The sequence below is a fragment of the Silurus meridionalis genome, chromosome 27 (genome assembly GCF_014805685.1).
Source record: "Silurus meridionalis isolate SWU-2019-XX chromosome 27, ASM1480568v1, whole genome shotgun sequence".
NCBI classification, from domain to species: Eukaryota; Metazoa; Chordata; class Actinopteri; order Siluriformes; family Siluridae; genus Silurus; species Silurus meridionalis.
In genome coordinates, this window is record NC_060910.1 from 14,483,677 (window position 1) to 14,511,540 (window position 27,864).

General features: G+C 36.9%; 1 protein-coding gene across 7 annotated transcripts in view; it reads left to right on the forward strand.

Annotated features, from left to right (window-relative positions):
• Positions 1-27,864, forward strand: part of LOC124381024 (probable E3 ubiquitin-protein ligase HECTD4) — a 91,408-nt gene that overhangs the window by 20,985 nt on the left and 42,559 nt on the right. For 4 of the 7 annotated variants that reach the window (XM_046842397.1, XM_046842400.1, XM_046842398.1 and 1 more), the window contains exons 17-39: positions 809-937; positions 1,203-1,324; positions 9,241-9,394; positions 9,535-9,638; positions 9,768-9,972; positions 10,162-10,281; positions 11,391-11,495; positions 12,139-12,302; positions 12,425-12,670; positions 12,915-13,107; positions 14,086-14,190; positions 15,760-15,848; positions 16,469-16,638; positions 17,344-17,473; positions 18,039-18,183; positions 18,712-18,878; positions 19,005-19,151; positions 19,791-19,975; positions 23,980-24,133; positions 24,323-24,603; positions 26,766-26,955; positions 27,244-27,325; positions 27,611-27,813. In XM_046842397.1, coding sequence (XP_046698353.1) covers positions 809-937; positions 1,203-1,324; positions 9,241-9,394; positions 9,535-9,638; positions 9,768-9,972; positions 10,162-10,281; positions 11,391-11,495; positions 12,139-12,302; positions 12,425-12,670; positions 12,915-13,107; positions 14,086-14,190; positions 15,760-15,848; positions 16,469-16,638; positions 17,344-17,473; positions 18,039-18,183; positions 18,712-18,878; positions 19,005-19,151; positions 19,791-19,975; positions 23,980-24,133; positions 24,323-24,603; positions 26,766-26,955; positions 27,244-27,325; positions 27,611-27,813 — 3,590 coding nt within the window. The remainder of the gene's footprint in view (positions 1-808; positions 938-1,202; positions 1,325-9,240; positions 9,395-9,534; positions 9,639-9,767; positions 9,973-10,161; positions 10,282-11,390; positions 11,496-12,138; positions 12,303-12,424; positions 12,671-12,914; positions 13,108-14,085; positions 14,191-15,759; positions 15,849-16,468; positions 16,639-17,343; positions 17,474-18,038; positions 18,184-18,711; positions 18,879-19,004; positions 19,152-19,790; positions 19,976-23,979; positions 24,134-24,322; positions 24,604-26,765; positions 26,956-27,243; positions 27,326-27,610; positions 27,814-27,864) is intronic. The other 3 variants (XM_046842399.1, XM_046842401.1, XM_046842402.1) reach the window with 2 other exon arrangements.

The following is a 27,864-nucleotide window of genomic DNA, read 5'->3' on the forward strand; positions in this document are numbered from 1 at the left end:
ACTGAATGCTATGGTGAAAATATACAAAGGCACAGATGTACAGCAGATTATCTGCAAAGTATAGCACAGAAAATGTCTATGGTCCTGCAGGTAAAAAGGGATAAAAAGGTTGATTGTTAACTAGCTGAAATCAAAGAAAAAGGAAACTAATTTTTACTTTTATATATGATTAACAATGTATTCTAATGTAGTATTTAACATGCAAAGCATACGTACATTTTGCTGCATTTACCAAGAAGCATGAAGGATATCCTGTTTTGATCAGCCAGACATTAATCCAAAACATCCAATAAAATGTACAGTTGCATTTATTGCATTTGGTAGACACCATTATTCAGAATAACATATTTATCTCATTTATATAACTGAGTAGCTGAAGTGTAAGGTCAGTGGCAGCTTGGCATGGACTGTAGGTGAGAACCTTCTAATCACAATTCTAATGTCTTAACCACTGGAAATACTGGATCTGTGGTGGTGGTAGTTTTCTGTGTGGAATATTTCTTCTACTCAAACTAGATAGTGGATTAATCAGGATAGACTGTGAGAGGGCAAGGGGAGAAATGTTAGCCATTATTATTCATTCATTAATAATAGGTTAATTAAATAATAATTAATCATTATATTTCTTTTGTGCTTTTCTGTCTCACTGTTTTTGTTTTTTTTGTTTTTTTTTGAGCATCCATGCTTGTTGCAGTTTGTGTGCTGTTGCTGCTTACAATGCTTTATTTACACTTACATTTCCCCCCTAATTTTATGTCAAAACACTGTTTAGAATGTGTTTTAAAAACAATGATCTTTCTCACATCAGGTGGCATCACCAAGCTTGCACTACATTATGGCTGTTCAGAATCATTTGCTAAGCAATACTGTTCTGATCCGCCCTGACGACAGTGATGACAGTGACAGCTCCCTCCAAGGGGAAACAATGAAGGTACAGGTAAACACCTCCTTTAAATGCCCCTTAATGTGTGTATATCTGTGCATGCTTGTGGAAATGCTTGTAGATTCTAAAATCATCAGCGTCTATTCACAACCCGGCAACCAACCCCTGCCATGTTTATTTAAATGGATTATCTTTTTAATCATAGTATTTTTCCCATTTGGGAAGCTCGGGAATGAAAACCGTGTGGGTGCTGTTCTATCTAAGTGAATTATGTTCTTAATGCTCAAATGTGTGTCTGTGTGAATTTGTTTTATATCAGGAACTGCAGACCAGCATCCTGTCCCTGGCCTGCAAGATCTTGGTTGGCTGTGACGAAGTACTGGAAACTCTTCAGCAGGTCACTACTACCCTCATCAACAGTGAAACTGATCATGAAAGCAGGTGAGCCTGAAGGGTTCTAAGTTATTTACTGTTTGCTTCAAGCTTGACGGTTCACCACATAAAAATTCACTTTCTATTTAGAAACCATTACTACAGTAGTACTAGAGACAACTTACAACATGAAAGCTTGTTAGATGAGGTTGAAAGGAAGAAGGGACGTCACTTTTACGCAAAATCACCTTTAACAGAAGTGTACAAATCAATGTAAACTAACTAGCCAGCTAGTCAATAGAAAAACATAAGCATGGCCTTTTCAGGATGAGTTTATGTTAAAGGAGCAAAAATAAACAAAATGTTTGACCATATTTGTTCAGCTATTCAATATAAATTTATTTTTACATTGCCCCCTCTATCTACAGTTTAATAGAAATCATTTAAATGTTTTGCACGGAAATTGGTTGGTATTTGTAGCTATTTACAAATGGGGGGGTATATGTCAACAAACATACATATTGGAATAATGAAAGTAGTATACCCTTTGGAATTGGTCTCATAAGACTATAACACAAATTGCTACATAATTTGGGATGAATGAGTTTAGCTTTAAGTTTTGGGCTTCTGTCTAGCCACCCTAACTTGGAGTCTAGATATGTGGATGCAGTCACATGCAGAGTGTAATCAGTACTTGTCAGACTACTGCAGCTCCTTTAATGTTGCTCTTTTAGAGTCTCTTGATAACTTCCCTGGTCATTTTCTTTCTTTCTGTGTTTTGTTTATGTAATGTTTTGGAGGTACATCCAGGTCTTGATAATGCTACTGTGGTACTCCATTTTATTATTTGTTGATGATGACCTTTATGGTGTTCAATTTTGGAATTTATTTTTTATATCTCTCCTGATCAATAACATTTCAGCCAATGCAGACACGGTGCATACTTTGTACAATGCATCCGGAAATTATTCACAGAGCTTCACATTTTGTTATGGTACAGCCTCAATCCAAAATGGATTAAATCCTTCCAATAACGTTTTTCCAAAAAAAACCCAAAAAACATAATGACATCATGAGAGTGGTTTTTTTTTAAACCTTTGCAAATTGATAAAAAAAAAAAACCCACCACAAGTACATAAGTATTCACATCCTTTGCTCAATACTTTGTTGAAGCACCTTTGGCACCCATTATAGCCTCAAGTCTTTTTGTGTTTGATGCTACAAGCTTGACACACCTATTTTTGGGCAGTTTCTCTCATTCTGCTTTGCCGAACCTCTCAAGCTCAATCAGTTTGGATTGGGAGCATCGGTACACAGCCATTTTCAGATCTCTCCAGAGTTGTTCAGTCGGGTTTAAGTCTGGGCCACTCAAGGAGTCGTCCCATAGCCACTCCTTTGTTATCTTGGCTGTGTTTTTAGGGTTGTTGTCCTGTTGGAAGATGAACCAGTCTGCACCAGTCTGAGGTTCAGAGCGCTCTGGAGCAGGTTTTTTCATCAAGGATGCCTGTGTACATTGCTGCATTTCATCTTTCCCTCAATCCTGTCTAGTCTCGAATTTTTTTTTTCTCTTCTGGCAAAATCCAGGCGGGCCGTCATGTGCCTTTTGCTGAGGAGTGGCTTCCGTCTGGACACTCTACCATACAGGCCTGATTGGTGGAGTGCTGCAAAGATAGTTGTTCCTCTGGAAGGTTCTCCTCTCCCCGCAGAGAAATGCTGGAGCTCTTACAGAGTGACCATCAGGTTCTTGGTCACCTCCTGACTAAGGTCCCTCTCCCCGATCGCTTAGTTTGACCGGACAGCTCTGTTCTAGGAAGAGTCCTAGTGGTTCTAAACTTCTTCCATTTACAGATGATGGAGGTCATTGGGACCTTCAGTGCTGGAGAAATTTGTCTGTCCCATTCCCCAGATCTGTGCCTCGATACAATCCTGTCTCTGAGGTCTACAGACACTTCTTTGGACTTTAAGGCTTGGTTTGTACTCTGATATGCACTATTAACTGTGGGGCTTTCTGTAGACAGGTGTGTGCCTTTCCAAATCATGTCCAATTAACTAAATTTACCACAGGTGGACTCCAATTAAGTTGTAGAAACATCTCAAGGATGATCAGTGGAAAGACGATGCACCTGAGATTAATTAATTCAATGTCATGGCAAAGGGCTGTGAATTCCTATGTATTGGGCTGTAGCTATTGATTATTTACGTAAATTGAGTATTCTAATGATTATTCCAACGATTAATCCAGTTCCTGTCCGGTTTCTGGTTCTTCTATGGTACAAGTCCTGAAGAGTGGGCAGGGGAGCACCAATGATTAACTGTGTTGCAGTCTGTTTCTGTCCTGGTTTGTTGCTGTTCCAAACCAGATAGTGATGGATGAGCAAAGGACACATTCAATGACTGCTGTGTAGAACTGCATCAACAGCTACTGTGGCAGACCGTACTTTCTTAATTGGCATAAAAAATACATCCTCTGCTGGGCCTTTTTGAAAATGGGGTTTATGTTGGACCCCCATTTCAGGTCTTGGGAAATGGTAGTGCCCAGAAACTTGAAGGTCTCCACAGATAGCACGGGGCTGTTGGATATTGTAAAGGGGAGTAGTGTTAAGGGTATTTCCTGAAGTCCACTATCATCTCCACAGTTTTAAATGTGTTTAGCTTTAGGCTGTTCCGACTGCACCATTGCACCAGCTGCTTTACCTCCTGCTGATATGCAGACTCGTCGCCATTTTGGATGAGTCCGATGAGCATAGTAGTTTCTGCCAATTTTAGGAGTTTAACAGTTGGGTCACTTGACATTCAGTCGTTGGTGTAGAGGGAGAATAGCAGTGGAAAGAGGACACAATGCTGAGGAGCGCCAGTGCTGCCTGTCCGAATACTGGAGTCAATACCTCCCAGTCTCACTTGTTGTTTCCTGCCTGTCAGGAATCTGTTGATCCACTGACAGATGACAAGGGGTATAGTGAGTTTTAGGAGTTTGGAGTGGAGAATTTCCAGAATTATTCTATTAAAAGCCGAACTGAAGTTGACAAATAGAATCTGGGCATATGCAAATACATAAATGTTTTAAATGATCGCAAACTTTGAAAATCCTTTTGAGAATCCTATGGATGTTTCAACTACACAAAAGGTTTGTCTAATTCCCTCTTTTTCTTGCAATTTCGAGGTTTCTTTTGCAATTCCGAATATATTCCTTGCAATTCTGACTTTATTTCTTGTAAACATCCAACATTTCTGGTGCATCCACCAAGTAACCAACCAAGTTAAATGCCACCTGTGCTTCATCTTGTTCCGTCTCCTCCAGGGCTGATTGTTAGACAGAGTTCTCTTCAGTGATCGGAAACTTAGTTTGATACCATGTGATTTTATTGATTGTTTATTATTATTATTATTCCCCTTAAAACTGATCATACAGACTAAAACGTAATGCCTAGTTGATAAAAACTTGGTAGAGCTCAATTTAGGGAGAGGTTGAAAAAGTATCAATCCAGTTAGCCTAAGTGGGGCCCTACGGTCCAAAAAACTTAATTTCACACATTTTTGGTCATATATATATATATATATATATATATATATATATATATATATATATATACAGTACAGACCAAAAGTTTGGACACACCTTCTCATTCAAAGAGTTTTCTTAATTTTCATGACTATGAAAATTGTAGATTCACACTGAAGGCATCAAAACTATGAATTAACACGTGGAATTATATATGGAATTATATACATAACAAAAAAGTGTGAAACAACTGAAAAATGTCATATTCTAGGTTCTTCAAAGTAGCCACCTTTTGCTTTGATTACTGCTTTGCACACTCTTGGCATTCTCTTGATGAGCTTCAAGAGGTAGTCACCTGAAATGGTCTTCCAACAGTCTTGAAGGAGTTCCCCGAGAGATGCTTGGCACTTGTTGGCCCTTTTGCCTTCACTCTGCGGTCCAGCTCACCCCTAAACTACAATTTTCATAGTCATGAAAATAAAGAAAACTCTTTGAATGAGTAAAACAAACTTTTGGTCTGTACTGTGTGTGTGTGTGTGTGTGTGTGTGTGTGTGTGTGTGTGTGTGTGTGTGTGTGTATATATATATATATATATAAATAAAGCTATAAAAATGCCTTTAACTATTCAACCATTTGTCCGATTGAGCTGGCATGTTGTGCTAGAATAATTTATGAGGACATTTGCATACCTCAGAAAACATGCTCCCCATCTGCCAATGACATTTAAGCATCTGTTAGACAAGGTTAACGGAAGCTAATCAAAACGTAACCCAGCGGTTATTCGATTGATCTTCTTATGCTAAGAAACTTTGCCTCAAGGACCACATCTGTCAATCAAATCCTTTATTAATTATTTTAAATTATGTTAAAAACCTGAACTACTACTGTGAACTACAGTAAATTCTGGACTATTAAGCGCACCCAAATATAAGCCGCACCCACTGAATTTTACAAAGATTTTTATTTTGAACATAAATACGCCGCACCTGTCTATAAGCCGCAGATGTCTACATAGAAACTAATGAACTTTACACAGGCTTTAATGAAAGACAGTGTCTGTTACATGACTTGTATCTAAACAGTAGCCTACCAAGAAAGTCATTGTTCACTGTCTTCCTCCTTCCTTTCACAACTATTTCTCTCGGGAGTTTTTCTTTTGGCATCGTCGTGCGTTTAAAAATCACCATCGGTGAAGCTGTTCTCCCGATGCCGTGCAGCTCAGAACACAGGTGAAGTGGGTTTTTTCATGCCCGATTGTTTTCAGCGTGACGAATGATTTGCATTTCCTGTAGACAGTCCGAGTGAGCGGCAGGTCAAACGTCAGAGGAACCTCATCCATATTTATGATGTGGTGCGGTCCGATTCAGTGGGAGCGCATCTGATTTAATATAAAGAGTTTCATTGGTTCACCTGAACCCGTTCGGCAATTTCATTGGTTTAATGTTATGGGGTTCACTTTTTGGCTTGAAGTTGAAGTTGAAACTGGGAAAAACCCAGAAAAATCCATAAATTAGCCGCTTCATTGTTTAAGCCACGGGGTTTAAAACGTGGGAAAAAAGTAGTGGCTTATAATCTGGAAAATACAATACTTCATCTGATCGAAATTTACTTATTTTAGAAATGTTGGCTTGACAATAATGTTGGCTTATCAATAATTATAAAAACAATAAATAAAAATTGCACTTCTTTCTAAATGTTCGAATAGTTGCCAAAATGATCAAAGTAGGCATGGTTATAAAATGGCAATAACATTTGTCTGTGTGTTTAATCTTTGGTAAAAATAAATTGCATAGCTTTGCCACTTGGTGGTGCTAAACAGAGAAATAAAAGAAAAACTGCTATAACTACGCAACCATTCTTTTGATTGACCTGAAACTTGGCAGGTAGTTTGTGTCCAATCTGCCATAAGGGTTTATTGCCGTTTACATTTGCGTATCTCAAAAAAACATGGCCACCGTCCAACAAATGACATTTGGGCACCTGTTAAACCTCTGATTGACTTGATACTTGGCGGGCAATGTCTCTGTCCAATGTGTTTTAAGGTTTAATGAGTATATTTGCGTATCTCAAACAACATGGCCGCCATCTGCCAATTACTTGTGAGCACCTGTTAGACAACGTTACCAGAGGCGTATTACAACAAAATTTGGGGGAACTCGAACTCATGTTCCTAATGTCTTTTTCCTTATGACCCTCCGTACCTCCGTTGCTTGAACCCTGCTTATCGCTGCTTATTATTATTATTATTATTATTATTATTATTATTATTATTATTCCACCCTAAAACTGATCGTGCAGACCGTAAGGCTAGATGGTAAAGATCAATTTGGGGAGAGGTTGACAAAGTATTAACCCAGTTGCTAAAGGGGGCGCTACAGTCCAAAAAATTCCTATTGACGTATTTGCTCTATATTTGCTTTTTCCGTAAAATTAAGTTCTAGGTTTTTCGCACCATCCGAACGAAATCAGTGTAGCAATGTTCAGTAGACAGGGATTGTTAATAATGATCAAAAACAGACTTTCAACTCGCCATCGCAAAGGCTCGCCAAAACGTTCAAAGTAGGCGTGGCTTCTTTGACAAAAATGGCAATAACGCATTACCGGAGGGAGATATCTTCACAAAGCTTGGTATATGTATCTATGTGCTCAATCTTTGGTCAAATAAAAAAGTTGCATAGCTTTGCCACTTGGTGGCACTAAACATGGAAAAAAATGAACTGCTATTACTACACAAACGTTTGTCCAATTGATATGAAACTTGGCATGTAGAGTCTGTGTCTAATCTGTTAAACAAGGTTACCGAAGGATGATCAAAACGAAACTCATTTCTAATCTTGTCCATCCTCATCACTCCCAACGAAAACCTCAACATCTTCAGCTCTGCTACCTCCAGCTCCGCCTCCTGCCTTTTACTCAATGCCACCGTCTCTAATCCATACAACATTGCAGGCCTTACCACAGTCCTATAAACTTTCCCTTTTATTCTTGCAGATACTCTTCTATCACAAATCACTCCTGTCACTCTTCTCCACCCCCTTCACCCTGCCTGCACTCTTTTCTTCACTCCTCTAACACACTCTCCATTACTTTGCACTGTTGACCCCAGGTACCTGAACTCATCCACCTTCTCCACCTCTTCTCCCTGCAACCGCACCAGTCCACTGCCCTCCCTCTCATTCACACACATGTACTCTGTCTTACTCCTACTGACATTCATTCCCCTTCTCTCCAGCGCATATCTCCACCTCTCCAGGCTCTTCTCAACCTGCTCCCTACTCTCACCACAAATCACAATATCAGCAAACATCATAGTCCAGGGAGACTCCTGTCTGACCTCGTCCGTCAACATGTCCATCACCACTGCAAACAAGAAAGGGCTCAGAGCCGATCCTTGATGCAGTCCAACCTTCACCTTGAACCAGTCTGTCGTTCCTACTGCACACTTCGCTGCTGTCACACTGTCCTCATACATGTCCTGCACCACCCTCACATACTTCTCTGACACACCTGACTTCCTCATACAATACCACAACTCCTCTCTCGGTACCCTGTCATACGCTTTCTCTAAATCCACAAATCCACAATGCAATTCCTTCTGTTCTTCTCTATACTTCGCCATCAACATTCTCAAAGCAAATAAGGCATCTGTGGTGCTCTTCCTCGGCATGAAACCACACAGATGGTCACCTCTTCTCTCAGTCTGCCTTCCACTACTCTTTCCCATAACTTCAAGGTGTGACTGATCAACTTAATTCCCCTGTAGTTACTGCAGGTCTGCACATCTCCCTTATTCTTAAAGATCGGTACCAGCACACTCCTTCTCCATTCCTCAGGCATCTTCTTCCAGAATCTTGCTGAACAATCTGGTTAAAAACTCCACTGCATCTCTCCCAAACATCTCCACACTTCTACCGGTATGTCATCTGGTCCAACCGACTTTCCACTCTTCATCCTCTTAAACTCTGCTCTCACTTCCTCCTTACTAATCCTATAATCCTAAATAATACTTTCTGTATTATTAAATAATACTATAACACTTTCAATTATGATCAGAAAAAACATTGCACTTTCTACTCACTTTCTACTCACAAGTAGGCGGGTCACTGTGACAAAAAACGTATGAACGGAATGAGATATCTTTTTAAAAATAAAATAAGAACAGCTATATCTAGCCGTTCATCTGATCACCTTGATACTTGGCACAGTGTCTCTGTCCAATGTGTCATAAGGTTAAGGTAAAAGGTAAGGAAAAACATGGCTGCCATCTGCTAATTGTAGCAACTGTTAGACAATGTTACCAGAGGCGTATTACAACAAAACCCGGTGGGCATGTTCCTAATGTCTTTTTCCTTATGACCTTCAGTACCTCAGTTGGTTGAACTTCGCTAATCGCTGCTTGCAGCAATATTTATTATTATTATTATTATTATTATTATTACGAGTTGTAGTATGTACAGTCGCCTTACATACACTTTTACTTTCCAGACTGAAAGGATTGGAGCAGGTGACTAAAGCTACAATGCTAGGCCATTTGTTGCCAGTTTTATTGACTTCCTTGATGCACCCCAACCTGCAGACTCTGTCACTTGCTGATGCTCTTATGCCACAACTTGTCCAGCTTGTCTTGTACACAAGCCAGGTTAGTGTGTGTGTGCGCATGTGTGTGCAATTTAAATTTGTATTTTTTTTAATGCAATTTTTTTTAATGTTTTGTATTTTTTTTTTATTGTTGTGAATTATGTCTCTAATCCATCTTGTGATTTCTGTGTGTTTAATTAGACTGCTTTACTTCTGAAGACTCAGTCACCACTATTTGTTGAAGGCTCTCCACTGAGGAGTGACCCATTAAACTACAGTGATAAGGTGGCTTGTAATGACGATAAGTAAGTGTATACAGTGTCTTTAAATATGTGTTGTTCATTTGTTTTTTATACTTTATTTAGTAAAAATACATTATAATTGAAAAATCAGCATGCAGATACTAATAGTTTTCACTTGGACCTATCTTTCAGCTTCCAGATTCTTGATGAAAGGGAAGAGCCAGGCTTTCTGACAGGACTTAAGATCCCTGCTCCATGGGCTGCTGGGAAAACTGTGGAAACTATCCATCCAGTCCGTGACAACTACAAATTTAAAGAGACTGTACATATCCCTGGTGCACGTTGTCTTTATCTTCGCTTTGACTCTCGTTGCTCTTCACAGTACGACTATGATAAGGTGTTTATTTTCACCTCTAACCATTCATGTTAACATATACTTTCATTTTTTCAGTTATTTTGAAATATGTAAACACTGAGTGCATGAGATAACATTGTGCAATATTCCAACATCTGCATATTTTCCAGTGATCTAAAACACCATGTTTGTGACTCTCAATTCAAATATTGCACTTTTTTATATTTTAAGCTTGTTATCTATGCTGGTCCTAACACAAACAGTCGCAAAGTGACCGAGTATGGTGGCAACACTTTGGGATATGGCAGCCGCAGCGTCCTGGGTACAGGTTGGCCAAAAGATCTTGTGAAGGTGAGAAAGATAACACACACACACACACACACACACACACACACACTGGTATACTATGGATAAAAAAATTAGGGCATTAAAATTTTAATTTTATAATTTATTAACGAGTTCTCTTTTTAAGCGGAGTGGCAACTGAAATTATCAACATTGTTTATCAAATATAAATACTTTCATAACTCGGTGCATGTGAAAATGTCAGCAAACTAAGTACAGATGTAAATGCAGCAGACCTGTTACCTCTGGCTAAATTATAGATTATGATCATTTTTAAAAGGAGCTTATACACTCTTCATCAATCGTCTTTCAATTCTTCAGGAAATGTTCATTTACAATTTATTTGATGTTCATAGATGAAAAACATTTATGTGATACCGTTTTATTTTATAGAAATGAACTAGTTAAGCTTTAAATAACATGTTGGAACTCATTAATTGGTCCAAGAATTGTCATGATAAGCAGTCATCTAATGACAATTACAAAGCAGAACGTATTCTCTGACTCCAGCTTGTGCTGACCTGTAACAACCATGCCACCTAACATGTTTTTGTCCATGAGAGCACAATCAGAAACAGACTGAATAAATGGTGGTGTTTCTAAAGGAAACATTGGTACAATAAACTCCTCCACTGCACAATGCTTTTGCTTGATATTCCTTTTTACTCAGCTTCAAAATACCGTCCTTTACTCCCAAACCATAGTCTTGATGTTGTTTTAAGCTTTTTATCAACAAATGCGGAGCTCCAACAAAATGTCATATTCAGAACTATCACTTGTTTGAACAGTAAATTGTTATTCATAAACTAAAAAACAAAAAATTTATATTACTTTAGAAATAAGGTGAATCACTAAGCCGTATTGGACCATGGATTTATTCGGATACTCGCACAGCAAACCTGACAGAGTAAATCTAACAGGACTTCTAATTCATCATAAAGTTTTCATCACAAGCCTCTCAAGAAACATTCAAAACATTAAACATTTCAAGAAACTATCTGGAAAAATAATATTTATTTGTTTGTTTGTTTGTTTGTTTATTTATTATTTTTAATCGTTATTTACTGAGCCAGTATGCACACAGATGCACTCATCACATGTTTGTTGTTTGTCAGGTGGAGGGCGACACTGTGACTTTTTCCTTTGAGATGAGAAGTGGCCGTGAACACAACACACCAGATAAAGCAATGTGGGGTTTCTCCTGCACTGTTCGAGCACAGGCAAGCATTACTATTACTACTACTACTAATCATCACAAAGCATTTATTATAAAGACATTATATTATTAAACCAATCAAGAGTCACTACAGATGTAACTGTAACTACAAAAAATGTAAGTTTTTTCTATTTAACTATACATACATGCTTTTTTCTTGACTCTCAATCAGAACAGTGAAATGTGTTTTCTATAGTTGTATAAAAATATATAAAAAAGTGTTTAAAAATGTTTTTATTTTATTTTTTTACTTAATAATTGAAAAAAGTATCCACATCCCTATTAAATATAAAACTAATTTCAAATTCATGCAACACGATATATTTAGATCATTTTTGGGTAAAAAATATAACTAGGTTAAGTAGTTACATTTGCATTAAGAATGTACATGCAATCTTAAAATCTAGCACTAGTATAAAAATGTAACAGTAGAAACAAAAACAATCTAGGGTTAGGGTTAGGGTTAGGGTTAGCTATCTTGTTCTGCTTGGAAATGATTTCCCATCACAATTCATGTTGGAATCTACTTTTTTAATGTTTCTTTTTGTAATAAATAAATTCTTTTGAACTTAAGGACAAAGTTTTCTAATTGACATGCATTATGATGCCTGATTTTGAGTTCTTGTGCATTTGTTCTTGTGTTTTAGGAGTCATCAGAGGATGTCTCTGGTGGGCTGCCTTTTCTGGCTGACCTTGCTTTGGGTCTCTCAGTTTTAGCTTGTTCCATGTTACGTATACTCTACAATGGCCCAGAGATCACACGTGAGGAAGAGGCTTGCCATGACCTACTCTGCTCTAAACTCTTACAGCGGTATTGTTAACTAATATGTTGCTGAGCTTCGATCTAATTAAATCTGATTCGATCTAATTTCAATCTGGCAGCTGTTAAGTGTATCTGAAAAGTATTTTTTTCTTACATTCATATTTTTTTAGTTGCCAATGGCAGGTAGAAGCCAATGGTGCCATCTCTCCGGCTCTTACTCCCTCTCCATCTCCACTCCCACTTACCATTGATGAGGACCAAGAGTTTACCTACCCCACAGATGTCCTTATTTCCACAGCAGGCTTTATTCCTGGTGTCTACTCTGATCTTCCCCGTATTCGCCTGCCTCCGGGAATAATGTGCCGTCTAAGGGAACTCTCTGGCAAGGCTCGTCCACAGTTCCGCCCCAGCATCAAGTAAGAACTCAAACGAGAACTTGTGTCTCAGGTTGCTGATTTCATGCCTTCTGCTAATATAAACCATCTTTCATTTTCATGCAATGAAACAGGATCTTATCTATTTAACTCTTTTGGTTTTGATTGAAATCATTAATTGTTGAATATGTTTCAGTCTATGTCATTTTTTGTCATATGTTTTTTTATTCCCTTGTTTTCATTTAAATCTTTTGCCAGATTGCTTTTTTTCTGTTCTTCCTTCTAGAGAAGTGATCCGGCCTGATGTCATTGAGGAAGTGATTGTGTCCTGTGTAATAAAACACCTGGGTCTGATAGACTCACTACAGTCTTTATTAAACCTGCAGTACAGAGAGGAACACAGAGAGGAGTATGAGCTTCTGTGTAAAATAATGGCTGAGACATTCAAGAAGATTAATGCGATGGAGAGACAGCTTCAGGTATTCAGAAATGTTTGCATGTATGTGACGACTCATTAGAGTAGAAACATTTTAATCCTTATTTTCATACCTGATGATTCCTGTGAATTTCCTGTTCTCCCACATCCCAACGTTTCTCTAATTGTTTCTGATCTGTAACTGGGGAGGCCACTTTATAACATAAAACCAGTTTAATGTGGTGCATTATAAAGCTGGAAGTATAACCATTAGAAGGTGGGTAAACTGTAGCCATGACGGATACACTAAGGGTCAGCTACAGTAGGCAATTATCAAATGCCTGTTGCATTCACTCAGTTATTGCTTTGTATTATTGGGCAGACTGATTAAATTTGACATAAAGTGAACCCTTGCAATTTGACATCCACATGAAAAGCCTAAAGATCCATGAAGTTACTGAGCAATTCAATACCCATGAAGATGAATTTGGAGTGTAATATGAACATGTTGCTATAATGGTTTAGGACTGCAGTTTATATGAACAGTTCTGCATTTAAGCACCCATCCCTGAACAGCACACCTCAACAATGAGAAAACTCCAATGAATGGACATTCTGTGCCAACCAGAGGGAGGATAGGCTTTTATTTGAGGCTGGTTCCTCTCAAAGTTTCATCCTCATACAATTTAATTGAATGAATGAATGAATTAAAATTAATTAAATTGAATTGAATCAAATTGAATCTAAATAAAATCTAATTAAGGCTACAGCAACTCAAATAAGTATAGATTATTGCCTTGTGTCAACAGTCCAGACTGGTGAAGGTGGTGTTACTGTGTAAAGGATATTTTCTGGCCAAGTTTCTCAATGATGTTTATTCACACTTAGCTACTAGCTTGTTTTATCACAGCTACTGGTAAATGTTTATGCCCCTATGCATTTTGATAATTAAATATTTAATAGCTTGATTGCTTCTTAGCTATTGTTTAAACATATAGTGTGAATGTAAATTCTTTGTCCTAACAGATAATGTCTCTTTCAGACTGTGGCTGAGCTAGAACAAAAATGGCAGAATGAGGTTGATGAGGCTCAGCAGGGCAAATTAGAAAACAACACACCCTTCTTTCATGACTACCACTTTTTTGAGGTAAGTAAAGGTGAACGTATTTTTAAAAGGGAAAATTATAGTCATGGACTTGCCGTGGCATTCTTTTATCCCCCAATTTATTTATTTTTTTATCTATTTTATTCAATGTGAATAATCAGTGTTTAGCTGGTATTACACTTCTAATGTAACAGTGGAATCCTTGTCCATAGGGGCAAAAGGGCTTTTATATCAGCTGTTTAACAAATATTAGTCTTCATAAAATTCTTAATCACAACTCCATAAATGTACATTCTATTGCAGTATTAAAGCTGCAAAAATCCATACCCATAGTTTTTCAAGTTGCATTGTACAGAACAAGAGCGGCCTCTAGAGGCTTTTATATTTATTTTGGATGTAACTTTTTAAGATTTGTTTCAGGTTGAATGTTTTTATATTTTTCTCAATGTTTATTAATATAATTACTATTCAGTACAATGTTAGATTGAGTGTTAATGTTTGTTTTTATAAATCAAGTATCCATTTTTAAAACTACCGATTGATTAATCGGTTATTGGCAAGTGTCCAACTTAGCTTTCGGTATCGTTAAAATCCACTATTGGTCGTCCTCTATTGTGAATGGCATCAAAGGCTAACAGAGGTCCACTGGGGCAGGACACAGTAGGTGCTGCTGCTTACTCAGGAGAAGAGAAGCAGACACTAAGGCAGTTTGGGCTAGTTTTAAAAAACTCCCCTTCAAGCAAACCTTTCATGAAATCTAATACAATTCCAAAAAAGGGCAAGCAGTAGTTGCAGACAGCATGTCTATATAGAAACTATGTACACATACATATTTTGTAACTGGAATTGGGGGATTTGTAACTGGAAGATTTGTAACTGGAAAATATTTGTACTAATGTCTGTAAAATACTTGTTTCCATGGGTAAAGCATCTAACCACTCAAAACAAACTGCTATATATAGTGTTTATGTTGTCTAAATTTTAAACTGCATATTATAGTATTACTTAAAAAAAAAATCATTTGATGGTAGCCTATAGCATATGTCATATATGATAGCATCTATGTTGTTATTAATGCCATCCTGTCCCAGTGTGTGTGTGTGTCTGTGTGTGTTGATTCGCAGCTCTCATAATCCTAAATTTAATTCAGAATAGAACATAAAAAACAGATCCAATGTTTAAACTGAGAAAATGTACTATTTTGAAAACCATGGCATTAATGGTTTTGTAAAAATAGTATTTAATATTTTTATTCATCTGATCACAGAAACGTCTTCCACTTTGCCTCAGTCTGGGCTTTGGCCAATAATAAATAATCATTTATTATCAAAAATAATTTTCTAGAATAATATTTTGAAATTGTTACAGAATTTATAGACAGTTTTTTTTGCAGATTGATGAACCTCTGCCCACCTTTACTTCTGAGTCTCTAAGATACTCAACGATGTTTACTGTCCTGCTGCCAATTAGCCTGATTAGTTTTATAATTGTGGTTAAATGTGTGTGCGATTTTCTCCAAAAGTCATAATAGACTTTGGAGGTACTGTGAGCGATTGCTAAATTAAATGAATGTATTGTATAAAGAGAATTGATATTTTTGTGTCTTTACAGAGTAAAATGAAGGAGCTTGAACTTCTGTGTACTCTGAAGGAGGTTCTATTAGACTGGAGTGATGTGGAAAATGCTGTAGTTGCATTAAGGTACAATCTTTTTCAAAAGTAATTTAAATGATATGAAACACTTTCATATTGAGATTTTGTCTTTGCAGTAAATTATGAGTTAAAAATAATAGATAATAATACATTCAATTATTATCCAGAGTACTGTGAATTTCCATTTATTTAGTAGCCGTCTATTTGTAACAAGCAAAAATCAGTCACTTGTACAGGTTGTGCACATGTGGTATAACAACAGGAAAACGGCAGCTGGATTGCTCATTAATTTTCTTTTATGGGGTTGGCTTTTTTGTTATCTTGTAACTATGACAACAAAGGAAAAAATCTGTTTTGAAGCAGAATAATTAAGGTAGATGTAAGTTTTTTCCCAATTCTTTCTTTTGCCATGCTCTATTTTTATTTATTTTTTTTTTTACAAATTTAACCAGCAGGTTTTGATTATTAGCAACAAGTTATCTGCTTAAAAAGCATGGCCTGTTGTTTCCTTTAATGTCTTCCAAATATTTATATCTCTATGAGTATGACTGATCATTGTGGGTTGAATTTGACAAGCCCAGGTATAAATTTAGGATACTTTGGCTTTGTGATATAACCCATAATATAACCCATAATAAATTGTGTGTGTTTTTGTGTGCAAACATTAGGGAGATCTTTTTTCAGGAGGTTAGTTCTATGCAGCACTCCAGGTGTGTTGTGCCTCTGGTCAAAACGAGAGCTCTACTAAAAAGCTTAATGAATCGCTCAGAACTACTGCTCCATGTCACGATTTCTCCACACTGCGGAAGCTTAACATCAACACCTACAAGCTCACCAGGTAATTTTCATTCCTTATACACAAAGTACCTTTTCAATAGAGCTGTCTGTTTCACTTTTACATAATATAATGTGTACATAATATTTTGCATAAAAATGTATTAATATATATATGAGACAGACTTATAGGACCATTTTTGCATGCTCTCTCCGTATACATGATGAATGATCATTTGGTTTGGGAATTATTTCTTAAGGATATTTGCACAATTGGCCACCGTGCTTCACCTTCAATAGATTTGATAGGCTTTTGTCACTGACATTTGTGCTTGGGCTTCAAGATAAGCTTGTCTTGCATGATGTCTTTTTAACACTGAGAACTGTTTGGTTGAAATCATAATCCTGGTACACACACAGTATGAGTGAGGTGTAGAGCAATGACAAAGTGTGGTTGTGTAGAATATCTAGATGACCTAGAACTGAGGTTTTTATAGGACAGATCTAAACACGCCATACAAAATCTGAGCTTGCACCTCCATAATGGCCACAGATACAACCTAAAAGCATTTCATATGATCCATGTAACATTAATCCATTCAATTTTTTGTTCTGATTAACTTTCGACACTATGCATGTAAAGCAGTATGTTTTCAATTTGTGTTATATCTCTTGTTACATACGAGTCTCATTACTGACACTAAGCTTCCATCGCAGTCTATACTAAAAAGTCTGATTATAAACCCTGGACTGTACAAATTGCTTCCAGCCTGTAAACTGGTGTCAGATACAAAGACTGGAATGGTGAGGCAGCCAGTTTTCCTGCGAAGTATGTCTGCTCCCTCTGACTTGGAAATGATAGCAAACCAGGATCTGGAGTTCACACACGCAACACAGAGGTAAGGTGTAATTATGTACCCTAAACCTAGTTGATCATTGAAAATTAAAATGTAACCTGGCTGTTGTACTCAACACTATATATATATATATATATATATGTCGGTTAACTCGACAACCCTATTAAGTCGACGTTTTTGAAGTGGAACCGCCAAATTCTCGCTTTTTCTAAGCATTTCTTTTTCGGTTATGTCGACTTTTTTTATGTCGCCGAACCCTAATATCTCGAGCACAAGGGGGGAAAAATTTGCCATTTAACGTCGGTTATCTCGGTGCAGCCGCAGAAGAACTCGCGAAAGTGGCGGAAAAATCAACGCCACCCCACGAGAGAACGGGAAATTCAGCCAAACAAATAAGTTATGTGGCAAATGCAATTCCATGATAAGCCGTGGGTGTAAGATTCGAACTGTGGTAAAGCAGGAGATTAATGTGTGCATGTTGTATATATGTCTGTTTATATCATTATTTATTTATTCATTTATGTGTGTATTGTACACAGTGTAAAGTTGTGAGCATACCAGTAAAGGTACAGGCAAATAAAAAATGAATGTTATTTAATAATTGTAGGAGACGCCCTCACCCTACCGGTAACAGAAGTAGCTCGTTTACACTGCTGCAATCTCTGGCAGCTGAAGACAGTAGTGAAAAACCAACTTACAGTGTGCTGCTGGGACAGCTGTTTGCCTTCATAGGGACCAGCCCTGACCATGCAGTGAGTATGCTGATTATGTTCTCACCAAGCTGAAGCATTAATTACATTTTTTTTCTACTCCTAAGAGTGTAACGGTACACAAAATACATGTTTTGGTACATACCTCGACTTTTAAGTTATGGTTTGGTTCCAATTTTGGGGGATGAAATGCAAACCATAAAATTGCTATATTGCTTTATTAAAGAAGTTTATTATTATATACTTTAGTGAACATCAACAATTTAAATTTTCTTTGAACAATTTAAAATAGAATGTCTACTTAGTTAAATAATAATATTTTTTAAATAAAAAAATTGTAACAAAAATAGAGTAAATGAAATTAATGCAATACTAATTATTATATTGATTAAATTGAGTAATGAATTAAATTGTCACAAATTAAATTCATTAAATAAAATGTAATAAATGGACATTTTAATTAAATAGTTTACATTTGTTAGACCCCATTTGGGTAATACAGATGTGTATATAAGTGTGTGTGTGTTATACATTTAATATTTAATTTTATAAACATATGATCTTGTACAGGTGTCTAGTAGGAGTTTTCTAGCAGCAGCTCAGACACGCTGGAGAAGAGGTTGCACCAGGAAGCAAGCTCTGGTCCACATGAGAGAGCTCCTCACCACTGCTGTTCGAGTCGGCGGAGTAACTCACCTTGTGGGTCCTGTCACCATGGTGCTGCAGGGTGGGCCCAGGTATGGAGGAGTTCTTACCCAAATTCTTTGTCACTGAGATGTTCATTAAAGCTCTTTAGAGTTTTATTGTTGATTTCAGGTGTTATGAGTCTGTAAATCTGTTCCATTTGTAATGCCTCACTTTAGGATTCAGGAGCTGACCTGTGGTGGCATGGTGGGACAGGTTCAGGAGGCCTTTGGACAGACTATGACCTCTGTTGTGTCCCTGTGTGCCCGCTATCCTATTGCCTGTGCCAACAGCATCGGCCTTCTCTGCACCATCCCTTACACCAGGCAAGTGATCAACTGTACAGTTTGGGAGAACTTTTTGAAAGGTTTTCCCACATTCTGTTTGTTTTTAGTTATTAGGACCCAAATTACAATTGTTTGGTTTTTATGCCAACTTCTATAATCCAAGTAATAACCTCATGTGACCTTCTGTGAACAAAACAAACAACAGATTTTGTGTGAACATATTGTACATATAAATGCAGCTCTTGATTATTAGTATGCATGTACAGTTTAAATGTTGAAATCTACAGAAAGGGACAACTATCACAAAACATTCAATTAGTTTTTGATCATCCAAGTATTGATTATTAAGTATTAACAACACATTGTATTAAGAATTAAGTTTTGAACTGTGTAAATTCGGTTTGGATTATATATAAACATCTCCTTTGTGAAACAGCTTATTTTGATGATCACCATTATTTTTTCTTAACATTTTGCAGATTCTGCAAGACGTATGTAAACTTATAACCTATGATGGATTGTGCAAAACCACTTGCTTGCGTGCTATTAATCTGCATGTGCATTATTTCTAGCTGTTGCTGTTTCGCCAAAGCCAGAACCGCAAACACTAATTGTAATGAAGCCTTGCAATGCTGTCATGGTTTACAGCCTACATGTACATTTTTCTTCCATCTTTAGGAGTGAGGAGCAATGTCTGGTACGCAGTGGTCTGGTTCAGTTGATGGACCAGCTTTGCAGTCTTAGTAGCCAAAGAGATTGCAGCTCCAATGAGAAACAAACCAAGAAGCAGAAGGTTGCCACGATGGCCTGGGCTGCATTCCAAGTGCTTGCCAATCGCTGCATTGAGTGGGAGAAAGTGGAAGGTAATTAACAATGCTGAAAATATCCTATACAACTGATGCCAGAAATTAAATATTAAATGTGCCACTGTGTAATATCTGCTTGACAGTAAAGCTGTCATTAAAGCAAAATATTACTTTAACTTAATACAATATTATTTTACATAAAGGTAAAGCACAGTATAATTACAAGATACAAAGTCTTCAATGCAATTTGTCAAAATAAGAGTTGAAAAAAGTACAGTACAATGTGCTTCTCAAAGTAAAATAAAAAACATACAACATACATACAGATAATGATTTTTCTTTTACGCAAAGTAATAAAAAAATGAATATATTATTAAAACTAACTATTTAATCACAAATTAAATTTGTGTGATTGTCAAATTTGTTTGAATAATTCTATTATTTTACAGTATTATATTATAAACTTTCTTTCGGATTCTCCCATTAGGGTTGTTAATGCATTGTTGTTTTATGCCTCAATTTGATTGCTATCATTTTAATAATAAATTTGTATTAAATCATAAAAAGAAATTTTTATTAAATATAAAAGTTATTAAAAAGTTATAATTATATCATATATATATATATATATATATATATATATACATATATTTTATTATTAATATTAATATTATTAGAACCACAGTTTTTTATTATTATTAAAATTTGTGAACATCAATTGTTAAAATAAACAATTTAAAATAAAATGCCTGCTTGGTTAAATAATATATAAAATAATATTTTGTAGAAAAATAAAATAGAATAAATCAAATTAATGCTAAACATTGCCACAAATTAAATTCATGAAATAAAATGTAATTAAATTTTAATTAAAAAGTTTATAATTGTTAGACCCTATTTGGCTAATACAGGTGTGTGTATGTGTGTGTATATATGTGTGTGTGTGTTACATATTTTAACAAATATCTTAATTTTTATATAAATATTTTAATAATTTTTTCCATCCTTCATTTATTCGCTTCCTCACTATGCAGAATTGTCAGGATTTTCTACTTTAAAGAGAGATTCTTGAAGCTGTACATAAAATGCTTAAGAATCCATATCACTAGTGTTTTGGCGATTCACAAAACAATGCAGTACAACTTGTATTTCTTCTTCGGAGTGAGTAGCCACAGTGACAATGCGCTTACTTTGGTTATTTTCTTTATACTCCAGCATTGTTTTGTATGTTCTTAAATTTAATAATAATAATAAAAAATGTGCAAAAAGTGGGAGGCAGAGACTAAACAACCTTGTAATTAGCCACTTCCCCTGAGATTTTAACTATGCACTTTCTCTCTCTCTCTCTCTCTCTCTCTCTCTCTCTCAAATATCGCAACATACAGCCATTATTGTCAAAATAGCTTCAAAACAGGTGAAGGAACATTTTACAACTATTTTTGAGAGGCTGGATCTCTCAGAAGGGCAGAGGCTCATCAATCTGCAAGAAACTGTGTCTACAATTTTTTGGAAAATTTTCAGAATTATGTTCATCAACATAAAATTGCAAAGACTTTGAAAATCTTATCATTTACAGTACAGAATTCATCAAAAGATTGCATATATTGAATGTCTGTGATCTTTAGGGCCCTCAGGCAGCAGTGCATAAAAACTGGCATGATTCTATAATGGAAATCCTGCATGAGCTCAGAAACACCTCCTGAAATCATTCTGTGAACACACTTTGCTGTGCCATTCACAAATGCAGGTTAGAGTGATCTCATGCAGAGAAAATGCCATATGTGGACATGATCCAGAAACATCACCATCTTCTTTGTTCAAAAGTTCATTTTAAATGGTCAGAGGCCAATTGGGAGCTGTTCTGTGATCATACAAATCTAAATTATTATTATTATTATTATTATTATTATTATTTTAAACCATAGACTATCAGTGCCTTGTATATTTCCGTAAGACAATGCTAAATCGCATACTGCATCTATTACATCAGGGCTTCACTGTAGTTGAATCTGGGTGCTGAACTGGCCTGCCTGCATTCCAGACCTTTCATCAATAGAAAACAAACTACACAGACTGTTGAGCAGGTAGAATCCTGTATCAGACATGAATAGAACAGCATTCCTGTCTCACAACTGCAGCAATTGGTCTCCTCAGATCTCAAACATATATAGACTGCTGTTAAAATAAGAGTGGATAAAACACAGTGGTTAAAATGACCCAGACCCAAATCCTTTAGACATGTTGCAGCCATTATATTTCATATGACCGTATTTGTCTCTTAAAATGGTACATTTCCTCAGTTTAAACATGTTTTCTATGATCTATTGTTAATGAAATATTGGTTTATGAGATTTGCAATTCATTGCATTCTGTTTTTATATACATTTAAAACAGCATCTTTTTGTGGAGTTGTAGCTGTAATTACAAAAAAATTGTATATTTATTAACAGTAAATTAGGGCTGCAGCTATCAATTATTTTAGTTATCGAGTATTTTAATAATTAGTCCATCGATTAATCAAGTAATTGGACAAGAGTATTTTTTCTTTATTAAAGAGCAACACTAAATATACAAGAGAAAATGAGATGGGTCTCTTAGAATTAACAGGTAATTTGTTCCCTTATCTATCTGTTAAAACTAAACCCATGTAGTGCACTTAACTGCCAAATTACATCAAAATACAAATATATACTGTAAATAAAACGTTCTTTTGGCTTCTCCCATCAGGGGTCGCCACAGCGAATCATCTGCGTGTTTGATTTGGCACATTTTTACGCTGGATGCCCTTCCTAACGCAACCCTCCCCAATTTATCCGGCTTGTGACCGGCACTAAGAGTGGCTGGGGTTGGTTCCCTGAGCGGGGATCAAATATATACATAAAAATATAAAAATCTATTTCAAATTACAAATTATAAATTAGTTCTGAATCTTCTTCTCGCCCCTCGCTGTTTTCTCTCCATTCCTCCTTTTTCATTCTGCAGTCTTCTGTGTTAACTCTCCAGGGGTCTCATTTATAAACGTGGCGTAAACCAGGCTGAAAATGTGCGTACGCCACTTTCACGGAAAGTTTGTGATTTCTTAAAAAACAAACTTGACAGGAAAAAGTGCTTCTGTAAGTAAACTCTGAGCCACACAACACAAGGTGAGAAGGGGAATTGGCAACACGGATCGCGAGCACAACCTTTGCGTGGAAAGTGGGCTGGAAACGTGTGCACAATGTTTATAAATGAGAACCCAGAGCGGTCCAGAGTGTAGTGGTTGGTGCATCAGTAATAATGATCCCTGGGGAAACACAGTGCTCCGTGTGTAGTTAAATGGACTAAACTAATCATTGCGGCACATAGTTTGTCTCAAAGCTTTTTTTTATTTGAATTATTTGAGTTACTCGAGGAATTGTTTTAGTCCTACAGTTAATTTATGTGGGGTTTAAAAGAATCTTTCTACTGATGGCTTTTTATTCAAGGGGTGAAGACCTGCAACCCCATTTCTACCAACTACTCCTACATTATATGTACAAAAGTATTGGGACAATTGATTTTCCAACCATTTGTGGTTTTTCCTCAAACACAAATTCAGATGTCTTTAGATCTGGTAAAATTACTTTTTCTGTTCACGTTAACTAGGAGATCCTAACCTGTTTTAGCATGAAAATGCCCCTGTGTACAAAGCCAGCTCTCTGAATAAATAAGTTTACATGGGTTAGAATAGAAGAATGTAAACACTGACTGGTCTCTTCACCCTAAATCAGTACCTGACTTTACTGCCCTTCTGGCTGCATGAGCACAAACAGAAACATTACAGTCACACTGTAAAAAAATTGTGGGATATCATACCAGAAGAATGGAGGTTATTATAACAGCAAATAGGGACTAAATGTAGAATGTGATGTTTAAAATCACATGAAATCTTATGGTCGGGTGTCAACTTTTTTTCATATGGTGTGTGTTTGTTAATGTTTCTTCTTGCTTAGAAAAGGAGCATGCTGTAAACAAAGCACCAAGAAAGCGATGCTATTTAATATAAACTGAAAAGTATTTATTATTTGATCTTTAATTTTTAGGTGGTTCCTCAGATGCAGTTCATTCTGGATTAGCTCGGCAGGTATCCAGTCTGTTGACCAATCACCTCGCAAGAGCTACAGAATGCTCTGGTAACCAAGCAGCTGGAAATGATGCCCTACAAGATGTACTTAGTCTACTGAATGACTTGTCTAGGTAAGTAGTAAGGTGGTGTCTATACAAAGACTTTGAATAAGTGCTAATGTTTTGTTGCAGTAATGTAATAATAATGTAATAATAATTATAATATTAATTATAATAATAATAATTATAATAATAATAATTGGAGATTTTTTGTATTTTTTACAATTTCTTTGTTTGTTTGTTTGTTTTTAACAATAACAGGAGCAATATAGGCAAAGCAATTCTGAGCCAGCCAGCCTGCGTTTCCAAGCTTCTGTCACTGCTGCTGGACCAACGTCCTTCCCCTAAACTGGTGCTGATTATCCTACAGCTGTGCCGTGCTGCTCTTCCTCTTATGAGCGTGGAAGACTGTGGCAATGTGGCTTTGCCTCCTTGGAGCTACTTCCTCAGTGTCACAGATACAGATCAAGAAGATGCCAGTGACCCGGCGTCCCGCATTGCAGCGCTTCTCTTGGCTAAACTTGCGGACTATGTAGTGCCAGGTGAAAGCAGGATTAAATAATGGAATAATGGAATAATGGAGTAACCTGTATAATTTATCAGTATTTTTACAGGCAGAGACAAAATGTAGCGAACACAAGTTTTTAAGATACACAGAAAGATTGCTGTTTACAAGTGTAGCTCTCTGGCAGAATTCGATATGGTAACATAATGGTGACTAACTTGCTAATGGATGCAGCCTGGTTGTGGCATGACACCACAGCTTTTGCTCTTTCTCTCAGCTGACAGCTTATTCAAAAGAATGCACTTAAGGAACTGGTATGTGCTTGCAAGATTGGCACGCTATGCTGCTGAGTCAAAAGGTCTTTTTAGGGTGATATAATGACAGATTTTTCTAGTTTCTTTTCTTTTTAGTGAAGAACATCCATTTAAAAGTATCGAAAATCATGCACAATGATCGTACACCAACCAGGCATAACATTATGACCACCTGCATAATATTATTTTGGTCCCCCTTTTGCTGCCGAAACAGTCCCGACCTGTCGAGCATCAACAGCATCCAACAGACGAGCTACTGAAGAAGTTAATGGAACTTCTTCACTAGCTCGTCTGTTGGATCGGACCACGTGGGCCAGCTTTCGCTCCCCATGTGCATCATGACCCTGTCGCCGGTTCACCACTGTTTCTTCCTTGGAACACTTTTGATAGATACTGACCACTGCAGACTGGGAACATCCCACAAGAGCTGCAGCTTTGGAGATGCTCTGCCCCAGTCGTCTAGACGCCACAATCTTTCAAGCTGATCAAGCTCCTTCAAATCCGTACACTTCCCTAATTTTCCAGCTTCTAACAGACCAAATGTTCACAAAATGTTCACTTGATTCCTAATAAATCCCACACACTAACAGGTGCCATTATGAAGAGATAATCACTGTTCTTCACTTCACCGCTCATAATGTTATGCCTGATTAATTACATTAAAATATATTAAACCATTATTTTTTGTGCCCTTCAGCTAACTTTTGCTGTCCTCTACATAGAGTGTGCTCTGTTATAGGTAGCAGTGTGCCACAATATCCCTTACGATGGCAGGTCAGCGTTCCATAACACACTGGATTTAGAAGTTGTTGTGAACTTTATGAAGCCTATTTTTAAGATTTGTCAAACTGCCTATATGCTTAGGGTTGTCTAGCAGAAACGTGTGCTAGCCTTACCTCAGAATTCATCTCTGCTCTTGGAAATTGCATGTTTCTATATGAAATAGATCATCATTGCCTGCATGACCTGATGCAAACTGTGTTAACTTATCTGACCAAGCCACTTCAGGGGAAGCAGTCTATAGTGAGGTGGGTCCTACCTGGGGTGAGCGGGTGTAACACCTCAGGGAGATGTGCGAGTTACAGCAGGCACAGTTTCGGGTTTTTAGACTCAGTTGAAGGCTGTGGTTGATTAGCATGTGCTGTGATTAGAATGTGTTTGTTTGTGGCATTAGCAATCACAGCTGTCTGATGCACACAGAAAAATCAAGGTACAGGAATGTGCAGATGTGCAGATGCTTTGTCACCCCAGCTGCTCCTAGCAAGGTACAGCAATGTACCTCTGAACATTGGTACGATTTTGTATTATTTTTAAAAAGGAATTAAATCGCCACATGCAAATGTACTCTGAAGTAACACGTTTCTAATACAAATCAGTTCAGCAGAACATCAATGAGATTACTTATGGAAAAATATCAGTTTGTAATTTTAACTATACAATTACATAAGGGTAAATTTCTATCACTAGGGGTGCATAATTGTTTTTTTAAAGGTACAAACAAGAAGGTACAACAATGTACTAATGTTTAGAGGGAGCATTCAGTCTGAAGCGACAAAGCATTTGTACTTTCAGGCACTTTCCTTTACCTTCATTTTTTTGTGTGTGCTGTGTGCAGTCTCTTGGCCTTAATGGAGGTGAGACATTAGAGTTCATAGTTTCCTACAAACAAAATATTTAGGGCTCAATTCCCAATTGTTGCATTTAGGGCACATTTAAAAAAAAAAAAAAAAAAAATCAGCTAGAAGCAGCACAGACATCTGCCACTGAACAGACCCTAATATGTAGCCCTCCAGCTATGTTCTTACTTTTTGTATCGTAAAATTAAGTTTTATTATTATTACTGAAAAATATATTGTTCTTTGCTCAATGTTTCGTTTACTTTTAGGCAGCCAGACCCTGCTTTCACCTGCTTCCTCTGAGCCAGATACCAGATTAATCTGGGCTAACCCCATGGGCAATGTCAAGACAGAAAAAGATGTAATAGAAGAGGGTGAAGCAGTGGATGGTAAACTCTCCATCTTCATACACAAGAGAGAAGACCAATCTTCCCATGAAGTACTTCAGCCATTACTCAGGTAAATATTATACTTCCTGATGATGCAGTGAGGTGAAGGCCAAAGGCAGTGTATTTAACTATTCTATCTGAATTAACTATAGCTGTTGATTCTTATCTTTTTATAGCTTTACAATATAGCTGATTCAAAAAGATACAGAATAAAAGATACAGAATGCTATGTTTTGAATTAGCCTATGCCTGTACATCATACTGATGTTTTGGGATTTAATTTTGGCATACTTTTTTAAATACTTTCTAACATCTCTGGTGTTTCAAAAGCTCATTTATTATGCAAATGTTTCTGCAGTAGCTCAGAGGGGCGTCCTTTTCGACTTGGAACTGGAGCCAACATGGACAAGGTGGTGAAAATGGACAGAGACATGACCAAGGTCAATTCTGCCTGCATGATTATAATTGAATGTTAACAGTGAACTATGCAATGTGTTGTGAATAGTACATTTGGTTAACACTGAACTTTGGTAAACATTGAAAATGGTCAATTGTGAATACAGCGTTAAACTACTTATGTTAAAAATATTAAGTGCTACTAATTCTTTTTTATCCTTATAGTCATGTAAAGCTTTATTCATTAAAGTATTTTGACCTAGTTTTACTTTTTACCTAAGAGCAGAATGGCTTTTTATTGACTTCACGTCATCTTTTTCTCCCTAAAGACTGGATGCTGTGAGGTGGTCACAGAAGAGGCATCAGCCGCCTTGCGTAAGGCCATTAAGTGGGCTCAGTCAGGTCTCATTGTGAGTGTGGGGCCCCCAGTGGAAACTCAAATTCAAGAAACTTCAGGGGGAAGTGCTGCTGGAGACAAGAAGAAAAGTGCCCAGAGTGCAGTGTGCAGAGACAGGAATGCAGAACTCTCCAGGTAGAAAACATTTGGTAACATTTGGAGATTTGTGCTTAATGAATGTTTATT